The 13,058-nt window shown below is 34.6% G+C and overlaps 1 protein-coding gene across 1 annotated transcript in view; it reads left to right on the top strand.

Moving 5' to 3' along the window:
- The window catches only part of sntg1 (syntrophin, gamma 1), a 75,765-nt gene that overhangs the window by 19,104 nt on the left and 43,603 nt on the right, over nt 1-13,058 (top strand). The window contains exon 2 of the mRNA XM_088918394.1: nt 10,919-10,973. Within this exon, the coding sequence (XP_088774520.1) occupies nt 10,947-10,973 (27 nt within the window). The 5' untranslated portion in view covers nt 10,919-10,946. The remainder of the gene's footprint in view (nt 1-10,918; nt 10,974-13,058) is intronic.

Raw genomic sequence — 13,058 nt, 5'->3', positions numbered from 1 at the left:
TAAAATACATATACACAATTCTATTAAAATAATTCGTTAAAATCTAAAAACAGGCGGTCTTATCCAGTGTGGAAAAGCAGTAAAGTTTTGGATGATTTTTAAAATATATGGTTATTCTGATTTTTAAGGCTAATTTTACCTTCAGATTTACAGATTTGTGCAATCAAATATCCTCAGTGAAAATAGTAGTTCTATCTTGTCATATAAAGGAATAAACCCATGATGATAAGACTGCAAGCACTTAGGCTCTTGACTAGTAAAAGGATTTTCTGGTGCATTACAGGCTGAAGATTTGCTAGATGACTTCAACTCTCCCAACCCCAGCCTTTACACAGACATATGCAAATAGCATTCCATACTAAATCAGAAAGCAGAATGGAAATCTTTGGATTCAATGTGACCTACGGCAATTTTGGGTTGAGCCCACTTCTAGCAAAATATCCAAACATGAGTTGAGTGCAATTGCAATTTGAATAAATTCATAATTGTATTTGAAAATTTTAATGTTTTTTTTCATCTCTAGTTAAATTGTGCACAAAATATTCAAACTTGCATTACCTTACTCAAATAAAGAAATATTGGTATACAGCCAATTATCCTTATTTTGTGTTAAGCAAGCAAATGGGTAACAGCTATCTGTAAAAAAATCTAAGAAATAATCAAAATAATAATAAAATGTTTTTACTGATACTCACATGAATCAATGCTGGTAATTCAAAGTTCAAAAATTTTCACTTGCCTAAAATAGTGTTTAGGTGATTTTTATTATGATATACTCTTGGGTAATGTCAAATTTTTATTTTTGGACAGTGTGTATTCCATTAACAAGAGCTAATTACCTTTAAATTACAATCATTATGATTAATGATAGGAAGTATCATGAGTAAAACAGCAGTGTCATTAATAAGTTAATGTATAGCACATGAATAGCAGCTGTCTCTACAGAACTACAGCTCATTTGTCTTGACTGTTAATTATTAATTATTGAAGGCACTTTTTTTCCTTGAAGGAAATGTGCTTTCTGCCCATTTGATCTTATTTTCATATTCTTCTGCATATAATTCTGTTGGGCACACTTAGAATTTGTGTGTAGGTAAAAATCACAGCTATTTTATAAGTTGTGCATTTACAGTAAGTCATTATTGGTAATGTGGCTGCCTCTATTCAGTTTTGCTGAAATGAAATGCTGAATCTGAAAGTGTATAGATGCAAGATATTTAAAAATGTGTTGTGTCAGCCCATTGGAAGTGTAGCGGTATTATATATTGGTCTAAATCTATGGACTAGTCTTATACTAATATGCAATTTTATATTTAAAAAATTGAAGCATCGATTTTTTAATAATTTTCTTTACAGAACGTTGAGTGCTCCACAGTTGAATTAGTGTTTACTATACTCAACAACCCATAGTATCTAAAGAGCTGAAGGTTTCATTTGACGTTTTTATATACTGTAGTTAACTTCTTTTTTACGCTAACAGCTTGTTAGATTCTGTCATCATGTACAGAAGACAAAAATATTACAGAAAACAGGGTAGCTCTCAGAGAAACTCTACAAATTACTGCATCTGACGGTACCTCAAACAATACATTGTATATTAAAAGGAGTTTATAACAAAAGTTTGGGAGGAATGACAACAGCCAAGTTCATTCAGCCCCTACTGTCAGTAATGTGTAATTAGTTATGATATCCTTCCCTCACTTGAACATTATAAATACTATACATAATCCCCTTCTAACTCTAGAACACACCTTATCCAACCCTCTTCCACCCCATCTCCACCTCTACTACTGCCCCTTGGTCACTCCTCACTCTACATGAGGATTCTAGCCTCCTCGTCCTATAGCTGGGAAGTAAGCCCCCAGCCAAGCAGGGTAAGCCAAATTATTTACACTTAAAATACTTAGTAAAACTTTTAGTACACCTCATTCTTGGCTGCTGTCATTCCTAGTGAACATGACAATTACTATTTAGTATGAAACAATGAATGTAAAAATTTTGGTCTCATAAGTTTGTTTTTCATTAATTTTGTCTACAGCGTAACAATAATATAATTTAAGCAGTGTACCATTATCACTATTCAATTGCATGTTTTACAGAAATTACCTAACAGCTGAAGCTTATGATGCTTTCAATTAAGCAACTTGCATAAACAATCACAGCTTGTTTACAGAAACGCAGCCTCCAAGAATTACTTATTACTGTCCGTAATCTAATAAATATACATTGGTACAAGGTAGAGGGAGGGAAGTACAACTGAAAAAGAGCACGTTAATATTCTTAAATGAAACTGACCAATTATAGTATTCTAGTGCATATGGCCGACATCAGAGGTTGTGCGAGCCGGCTTACCAGCGCGGTGACATCACTGCCCTTCCCTGTGAATAGCAGGGACCTCAGCCGCCGGGCTGGGGGGAGATCTCCCTTTAGCTCAACTGGCTGGGTCACACTGTTGTGTGATGCCAGAGGCCCGGGTTCGAGTCTCCAGCGGTGGGGGGCCGACCTAAAGCTGCAGCGGCGAGGGCGCATACCGACGTGAACCCGAGAGCGCTACAGTATAAACCCTAAATTCTGCCATAGATGCCAGGACCATATTATTCAAGGCAAGCCATATATGAATGACAAGAGCAGTCTGAAAAAAATGAGTTTTGGGAATTTGCTGAAAGGGGCTCAGAGATTTGGTTCAAAACTTGTTCTACTATTCAGGTGATAGAGAAAATAAAGCAGGCAAGATTGAAAGAAAGCAAGGGTGGGATGACAGTAGCATTATAGTGGATGGGCAGAAAAGATAAAGAGACTTAAAGAGAGAGGAGGCTCTGGAGGAAGGAGGGACAATGATGGAGAAAAGAGTAGGTAAGGAGAAACTGGGGGCATGCCTGGATATGGAATGCCAATTAATGTTTCTGAAAAAAATTATCTTCTACAATTATCTTCTATTTGAATTTTACAAATACCTCTCCCCATTCATCTCTTGCATTTCTCCCAAATGTATTCCTTTAATTTCCTTTTATCTTCAAAGGCACTCTCCTTTACTTACTTTTTTCTATACTTAGTTATCTCACTGTAGATCTTGAGAAGATTTATATACTGTAGCTACCATTCTCAAAAGGCCTTCTATTTATCCTAACTTTCTTCAAATGTTTCAGTCTCTACACTTTCTTCACTCACTATAATTCTTCCATGAATGGTACAACTCACTATTTTCTCACAAAATGCTTCTTGATCAACTCATTCAAAGCTTGTTTTGATTCTCTTATTTATTTGATCCAGAATATCTGTCCTGAAGGTTAAGTAATGTGTGTATCAATACGTCTTAAACAATTATTTTTAGATCATTGAACCACCAAGATGAAATCAAAAACAAAAGGCATGACAGCCCTCCTGGACATGTTTTAGAATCTTTATGTAGACTGAATTTATTTTTCTGCCACATAGTATTGCAGAATTTATTTTAGCATTTGCTTCTTTTACCAATACATATACAGGACAGGACTTCCTTTACCCTACATTCCCAATTTAGCTTTTTTCTCCATTTAATTATGTTAATTTACTGTTTTTGTGTAGTACATTTGGACTATTGTCCAACACTTTTAGACGTGCCTATAAATGTTGTATTATAATTGAAATTTTAAAAAGAAATCATTAATCACAAAACAAATCAATAAATCATCATAGTATAATATAGATATACTGTATGGAAACATGTGAAACCTGGTGAATCCTCCTCATATAAATCCCTAACCAGTTTTGGAAAATTAGCACAACCAATTTTCAATTTCCCTTTAGTCATATTCACCAGCTTTCTAAAGATGGCAGCTGCAGGAAACAATTGGTCCTTTTTTGTGACGGGCTTGTCATAAAATCTTCAAAGAATGAGCTTTTGCTTCTGGCATCTGTTACACAGGGGCACTGAATGTCAAGTTTCTTTGCTGTTTTTTAATAATAAATCTGAAACTCTTACTCTTACTTGCAACTTCTCTTTGTTTTAATAATAATCCTAAAATCCCCTAACATTCATATCCACCTTTATCTATCAAAATGCTTCCTGTTTCATGAAAAAATTGCACTTTATGAAAATTGTCTGTGTATTTTCTATCATTTCATGGGAAATCCTGGTACTCTCTTTTGTCCAATAGAGGACTATACCAGCAACATAATGTTGCTCTTCCACACAGACAATATAAAACACATTGTATACTGTATATGATTTCAACTACAGTACACAATTGTCAAGCCTGGGTATGGAATATTTTTTTCTCATAGTGGCTCACTCTAGCACATACTGTTGCAGTTTATTCACATATTCAAAACTTGCAAACACACAAACAGCCTACTTATTTAATGCAAATACTGCAAAGGATTAGGTCAACTGTATATTCATTGTAGATTCTCTTCTCGAAAATTAAGAATTGAGATATTTCTTGGAAATATTAAACACTTTTGTTATAAAAGAAACTTTTCTGCTTAGTCTGTATTCTTCACTGTTTACAAACAAGAAAAAAACACTGTTTTATAGTGCAATGCCTGATTAAAATATTGTTCTTGCTTTTTTTTTGTGAACACTGTACTCCGTAAGATAAGATTTCTGCCGACAGTTGTTTTTAGACCTGACATTTGTTTTCTGAAAAAAGTTCCACACTCAGATTCCTTAGTGGTTTCTGCACACTCATTAGTTGCTGGCACTACTTAAATGGAATTTTAGCCAGAAGTGATGTACTGTAGGCCCTTTACTCTTTGTCAGTTAGCTCACCACGTACCGACTTTGGAGAAGTGCCATCTGAGTTTCTGCAAAAATTATTCACGAAAATTGTATTATACATGCTTTTTGTTTGTGTCTCACTTCAAGGTCAAGCATTTTAAAATCAAAATGATGAGTCGTACTTCTATTACTATAGAATGCCATTAATTCCATAGCAGTGACCTTAGCAGCACTTTAGTCTATGGAATTAGGGCCTAAATTCCTATGACGCTTTTCTTCCCAGTGGGAGCTGCATTAAGCCATAAAATACCAGAACAATCAGAACAATGGAAATGTTTTCGATTTTATTACCATTTTCAATACTTGCAAAGTAACACTATTTTCAGAACCCTTAAACATATAATTTATTTCAATGAGATAGTTCACAGGATTACTCTATACCAGATAGTGGAGAGTAAATTGAGACTGGAACTATGGAGTCCTATTTATTTATATATAATACTAAGAAGTTATAAATTAGAAGTGTGCAAGGGATGAAATAATAAAAACACATGAACATTTATAAACGAGAGGAGGCCATTCAAACCAACTAGCCTGTTTGGTAACTAGCAGCTACAGTATTTTATCCAAGGATCTCAACTAGTCATTTTTTTTTAAATCCAGGATATTGTTTTCAACAACATAGTTGGGTAGCTTGTTCTGGGCAAGAAGCATTGATCAGGACCCTATGCAGACGGCAAAATCCAGAAGGGAGTGAATCAGACACGGGGGAGACAAGACTGGGAACTGGGCTGGTAGACGAACAGGGGGAATGTCGACGGTGCACTGGTGCTCAGGGGGGCATGGTCCAAAGGGAGTCCAAAGGGAAATCTAGGGTGAAAGCAAGGATGCCCTTGTAAAGCCGATGCCTCTGGTAGGCGGGCTTCAGGGCGTCCATCTTCCAAAGCTGAGCCCAGAATGGTAGGAGCGACTGGATTATATAGGGAGGGGCTGGAATAGGAGGCAGGTGCAGAAAAATCAACCAAAACGGGAAAGAGCCGGAGCGCCCTTAAGAGGAGGGACTTACGGTTGTGACAGTACCCCCCTCCTTTCCAGGGCAGCTTTGAAACCCTAAACAAAAAAGGGTCCAAGGAGAAAAAACAAAACAAATGGAGTCCCAGACTTCCTGACTACCGCCCGCTGGGTCCTTGTGTTGGTTCAGGTTTCTGTCTGAGACCCTTTTAGCCAATGTCCGCCCGGAATTTCTTCACCTAATACATTTTCTTATATCTCTGCAGCAGAACATAGCAGGAGCCTGGTTCAGGTCTTAAACTGAAGCTAACCCCCTTGGCTTTGAGTGTGTCACATTTCTTTTATTTCTTAATGTGTCCACTCAGCAGACAATCATATGAAACAAAAACCCAAAACAGCAGGCAGAAATTTTGTTTTGGTCTTCAGAGGTCAGAATCTTCAATTCTAGGCCTGTCAGGTAGCTGAAAATGCTTTGTAGGCCTTTTTATCTACTAGCTTGGATAAAAAGTTGGGACAAATTGATCAATTTGAGAAAATTCTACATAATGTTTTGTGAAGACTGGACCTGGAATGAAATTTCTCACATCCCAAAATCATAAAAATATTGAAAGCAATAACAATAAAAACCAATTGCAATTGCTATAACAACCTTCAGACACTGCTAGAGTGCCTTTTTCTGCTGTTAGGCATTGAAATAAAACCTGAGTTGCCTACTGGTGTGAAAAAAAGGACCATGTATAAGAATCTGATTGATTACCCCTTCTGGGTCAATGATTGACAGCTAGAAAGCAGGTGGAATACAGCCTGAGGCTTCTAGAGGAAGTCTCACCCCCTAAGGGCTCTAAATGACTTACAATACAATGAATGACAGCATTTATTACCAATCAGATCACCTTACTTCTGGCAGTCCTGTTTCAAATATCTATTCCAAACCCAATAACGTTCAGTTTCCTCCAGGTCTGGAGGTGGGTTAGTCTAACCTTTTGTGGATATATATCGTGCTTCAGAATAAGGTAAAAACAAGGGATATATATATTTTTTGCTGGTTTTTGCTTTTGAGGTCATGTTTTGCTGGCTTATTGTTTACCTTATCGATGCACTTTGGAAGTTTGGAAGTGCATCATCAGATAAATCATCATCAGATAAATCTTTGTGTTTGATTGTCTTGGTATTTTTTGGTTCTGAAAACATTTTTTTTAAAGCTCCGGTTGTCCTTTTTCGATTGATAACAGGTTTTTATAAAGGTTTTGTTGTTTTGTTGGTAAAAAACAATTAAATATGATGCAGGACTCAAAAGTAAATATTGACTTACACTGTGGTCGCTTGAGACTACGCAGTGCATGGGCATAGTTTGATTAAATTAAAAGGGTTTTTTTTGGTTCTAATAAAGGTTTTGTGAAGCTCTAGTTGAAACTTTTATCGATTGATAGAAGGTTTTCTGTAAAGGTTTTGTGGTTTTGGTGATGTGAGATGCTCCTTTTAAGTCAATTTTTTCTTAGACCGTGGTCGCGTTAAGCGTTAAGACTTCACACCTCTCTCCACCTCTCTAGACTTCAAACCATATGAGTGTTCGCTCTGCTTCTCTCCTGCTCCCGCCTCCTCTTCACACCTGGCTTTAGTTCTCCCATGCTTTATCAGCTGCTGACTTCCCTCTCTTTCTCACACCCGAAGAAGGCTCCACAGCTGAGACATTGGGTTTCTTTTCTTCTCTTTTCAACATGGAATAAACCTTTACTTGTTCCTTTGTTCTATATCCATTGGGGGTAAAGAAATGGTTGTTTTCTGGTTGGCTGGTTGGGAAATGATTGGACTGCTGTTTTGACTTCATAAGATCCCTTGAGGATCTTCAATACTGTACTTGTATCAAATCCCATCACCTTTTTTTCTGTTCAAGACTAAAAACATTAATTTCCTTCAGCCTGTCAGTGAGCCCAGGAATGAAAGAGTCTGCTCTTCTCTGGACTGATTCCAGAGCAGCAATATCTATTCTGTAACATAGTGACCAAATATGCACACAGTATTACAAATGAGCCCTTACTTGTACATTATACAATTTTAAAATAACATCTTTTCTTTTAAATTTGTTGCTTTTCACTAAAAAACCAAACATTTCATTTGCTTTTAAATTGCTTCCCGAATACGATGTCTGTCTTATAGTGAGGCTGTTGTATGTTTTCAGTATCAATTGGGCTGTATGGCGCTGTCTAAACACGGAGAAAAAGTGGTTTCCATTGATGGCTTTAGGACATTTTCTACTGGTAATTTTGCAAACTGAAATAAAGTTTGGAGATATGTATTCACTGTTTTGACATTACCAATACTGTTTCAGGAATTGTAATTAAGCGATTGAGAAAAAATGTGAAACAGAATTCTTTAAGAAAAACAGACACAACCTTAAGAAATTATGTAAGGTATTATTATTATTAATAATAATAATAATAATAATAATAATGCAGTGTTTTAGGGAATTGTAAAATGTGTGTTCAAACAATGGCTTACTGTATACATACTCATTTTGAGGTTTATAGATTTCTGTACTCAATAGCATACATGCATGAGATTCCTGGGTCATCTTCATTTTAATTTTAAACATTTTGGTAGGACAAACTGAATTAAGCCTATTGTACAGTACAGTACAACAGATTCTTATGTCACATTAATTAGCTATTGGGTTTATCATACAGCACAGATCACAGTCGAGTGTGTAATGGAGCCATTAGAATTCCATACTGATTTCTTTTCCATGTGCTTATGTGATTCATTTCCATTTGATGGAAACTAATCACACTAGCATCTAATACATATCAATAGGAAAGCTTATCTATGACCTGTTTAACCTGTGAATGCTTCATAGAGTTCTTCCAAGTGCATCAGGAATCATAAATGTTCTCGTTATTATTTTTTTTCACTGTTGGCAAACTGTTCCATCAGCAGTTCATTATTACCGGCATTTATGGACATACAGTAGCATTCTAATGTCCTTTCAAAAAATACTGTATTTTGAAACTTAGCACATAGCACATAACTTAGCACATAAAAATAACCTTACAATGAAATATAATATATTAGCTGAAATGGTTAAACTGAGGTTTAAATCTGGAAGTAGGCTAAAATATATCTGGCATATGAGCTTAATTGCAGCAAAACAGGTTAAACCAAAAGGACTTTGATGTTAACACACCAGATATGGCTAAAGTTAGGATTTTCTAGTCTTACACAAGACTTAGATTTTACTTTTTTTTTGTAATGATACATGTTTCAGAAAAAAAAGATATGCTAAAAAACACAAGAAAACGTGCAAAAAACCTTTGAAAGTACAAATATTAAAATACTAGCCAAATAGAATGATAAAGGCTTTAATACAAAACGTAGAGATGTAATAATATGCTGTATCTGGCTACTGAATATTACTGCAAATATAGAAATACAACAGTAAAAAATGAGGAAAAATTTTAATTCAAAAACATTTAAAATAATATATTTTAAAAAAGCTAGACAATGCTAAATGCTTTATTCAAGTCAAAATATCAGTTATGGTATTTGGCTTTAGCTTTTCTCTTACTTATAATGATTAAATGTTAATGAACCTTAATCAAGGAGGATTTATTCTTGCAGCTGTCAAGCGTAATCTAATCATGATTGGAACACTAGCCTTTGGGAAGGTCAAGGAAGGCAAGTAGTGAATGTTTCAACAACATGGAATTATTCCAAGTGGATAATGGCTTGGTTAGAAAAACAAATAGAATATTTTGGTTTGCAATGTATGCATTCAGTAGTAATTCATTAGCTCATACCCACTTATCTGGTTTTCCTTTATCCCGTTCTTAAACATTTTTTTAATTTAGAATCTCTGTTTTTATTACACACTCGGCCTATTCAGAATCACCAGTTGTTTCCTTTGTAGTATACTAAGCAGGTAGTGTTATTTAAAGTGCCTTTAAGAAAAAAAGCCTACACACCCTTTCCAACATTTTGTGACCTAATAGCCTGAAATTCAGACACATGACATCAGAATTTATTTTACCTTTTTTACACACTGTAGCATGCAACCTTCAAGTGAAAGACAAATGCTCAAACATTCTGAAAACATGCAGACAAAAGTGACTGAACTGGAAAGAGAAAGTAGAGTGCTCCGGTGAATGTCAAAACATGACATTCACAACTTTGGGTGAACAGCTGAACAGAAATTAGTATTTTGGACACATGTAACAGCATTTGAATATAAAACTGCATTTATATTTTTCAGGTCCACGAGAACAGGGAACTTGAGAACCATAGTTATTATCAGTCCAGTAAATCTGGTGGCTTTATATTAATATAATTGGTGATTCTAATTTACCATTAAAAAGATACATTGCTTGTGCTTTGAGACAGAATTCCTAGAATGTGTGCACCTCTGGTCGCCGGCAAGGGGAGGTGTATTTATTAGGACATTTTACAAGAACATGGCAGAGATACAACATATTGCCTTTTCATTGGAGATTGATATGTATTTACTAATTAATTGCAATTAATGTGCTGGATTTAATCAAATTCAAATTTGCCCTGTGATTTTAAGAAACAGAGCTATTTGAAGTCTTCATTCCTCCACGAACTAAAGAACTTGGGGAAGTTAAGTAAATGATTAGATAAATCCAATAAATCATTAAAACTGCAGATATAGTGGTCTTTTAGATTGGAGCTATGCTGGACAAGGATGATCAAGACTTCAAGAACTGCCTATACTGTCCATTGACATTCTTGTTATTTAGATTTCATACTCATGACCAGGAAACCATCATCAAAAACACAAATGGACAATGCCACAGGCCAAATCTAAATACCAAATACATAAATAGTCACAATGTCAGTGCATTAATTAAAGTACATTTCTAGTGAGCTTTGGAAGGATTTTTATCAGCATAAATAACATGCTCAGGATTTTCAATATGGTAGATATAGCTATATGTAAAACAGGTTAGATCTTTATTTCCTTACACATTATGATTAATTAAGTTCCACACAGAAAATAGTAATCTTCTGTCATCTTGATTTATTTGTCATTGTTTTTAGAATTTTTTGCTGTCTTCTACTAGAGTCACTTAATGCTGTAATAGTAATCTGTGATTCAGACTCAATGTGTGTAAAATAATAACACTTTGGCTGCCTGTAATGTAATGCTTTTGTTCCTTTTTTTAACATGTTTGTCTTTTCTCTTTTTTATCACAGGCCAGCTTTCCTCACTGTGCCATAGCACATGGATTTCAGGACTTCCAGTGAGGAGGTATGCGAAATAGCATAAAAAAGTCAAATGTTGCAGAAGTAAAAATGAAGTACAATATGAAAGAATCATGAGAAACTAACATTGAAATTATACAGTAGCTGCTGACATCTCTATCTGTATGTGTAAAATTGCAAGCCATCAGCAGGATCCACTAAACTAGGACAAGTAGGAAATGCAATCTTTATTCTGTTGGACTTTCACTGGGAATGAGATCTCTTTTACATTAAAGGAGTAGCCCAGAAGACAATGCTGACAATACACAAATGCAGCCATTTAAAATGCGTGGTAAAAGCCCATACCGAAATTATCTGCAGATGAGCGTAGAATACTGCAGTATGTGATTGGCTGGCCAAAATGACCTCCAGGCAGCACTCGTGGTGCATTGGTTGTTAGTGAAACAATTGCTTCATTTAATCTTTTTACTGTGCATGTTTAAATCAGCTTAATATCGAATATTAAAATGGAATTTTACAACTAAAGGGAAATTTTGGTAGATGGGTATAAAAAGAAGAGGAGCATAACGTGTCTGAAAGTCATAAACAATATTTATTTAGGAATATAAACATATTTTGTAAGCTGTATATGGCTGGTATTGGTAGTTTAAATAAAAAATACATACCAGTATTCCACTTTCTTCATAAATGTTTAAAGCATCAAAGTCTTTCATTCGGTTACTCAGTGTGGTTATTTTGGAAAAGTCTTTACGCACTCCTTATATTAAGTTTATATACTTTATAAAAAGATATCACAGTAAAAAATGCATACTTTTTAGAATTGATTAATAGGGAATATAATATGGAATTGCGTATCTAAAGATATTTATAACGATATTTAAGGGTTTAATTATATTCATATAGCTCAAATTATTAGCACAGTACACTTACTTTGTAAACATCTGAAAACATCATTCACTCACGAGTACTTGGAAACATTTTGCCTGCCCTTTTTAATATTAGCTTAAGCTGTCAAGCGGTGCAGTGGTATGATGGGTTTAGCGTATGACTCACATGCTGGAGGTCGGAGGTTTGAGCCCAGCTCTCAGCATGAGTTTTCTTTTCACAAATTTCTTTGAAAAACTAAAATATTAATATTATCGACACTATATTGAATTTGTTCGTATTTCTAAATATCACAACATGTTCAAAGTTAAATGATTTATTAATAACAACTTATAATTTCAAACTGCTTGTATTTTAAAATTGTATTTTGTTCGGGGTGATTTGTTACTGTTTTCACAACCTTCAATTTATTAAACGTCTATTTTTGAGACAGGGTGTTCCAGACCTTTGTTTAATTTCTGAAACTCCCTCTTTATTCCCCATTTTAACCGTTTGTATGAATACAAAAGTACTTGCATACTTTTTAGAATTTGATTAATAGGGAATATAATATGGAATCACATATCTAAATAAATTAATAACGATATTTTAGGATTTAATTATATTCATATAGTTTAAAATATCACCGTAGTCCACTTCCTTTGTAAACATCTGCTTCATTAAGACTTATTCACTCACTGATTACGTGGAAACATTTTCCCTGCCCTTTTTAGTTATTGCCTAAGCTGCCAAGTACTGTAGCTTGTTGGCATAATAGCGTCAGTAAGTGATTCTGGAAGGTGGGTGGGGTTCAAATCCTGCTCAGGGGACGAGTTCTCCTTTAACAAATACGCATTTAAAGTAGTTAATATTATATACATTATATCGATGTCTTATTTTTATAGATCACATTGTGTTCAATAAATAAATTCCAAAAACATAAAAAATGTAACATTCTATGGCATGATGGGCAACTGATTCTTTTAAATTTAAAGAAAATAAAAAATAAGTAACAACATGTCCCTACCTAAAATTGCTTGACTTTAAAATCCATGAAAAAATTAGGTTACTTATTTATGGGTTTAGATAGTTATCGACACTTTTTATACATGATCATCTTAGAATCTTTGTGTAAGATGTATTTTTAATTTTTTTATAGTTTTTTTAGGCTGCAGAAATGTACAGTATGAAAGGGATCTGCTCATTTGTATAAATCTGTGAATGTCCTCAAGAAGACAAACAATAAAAAGAAGAATGTTGAAAACAT

The sequence above is a fragment of the Atractosteus spatula genome, chromosome 6 (assembly GCF_055471065.1).
Source record: "Atractosteus spatula isolate fAtrSpa1 chromosome 6, fAtrSpa1.hap1, whole genome shotgun sequence".
Classification (NCBI taxonomy): domain Eukaryota; kingdom Metazoa; phylum Chordata; class Actinopteri; order Semionotiformes; family Lepisosteidae; genus Atractosteus; species Atractosteus spatula.
Note: the sequence above shows the minus strand (reverse complement) of the source record. Positions and strands in the feature narration are given on the sequence as shown.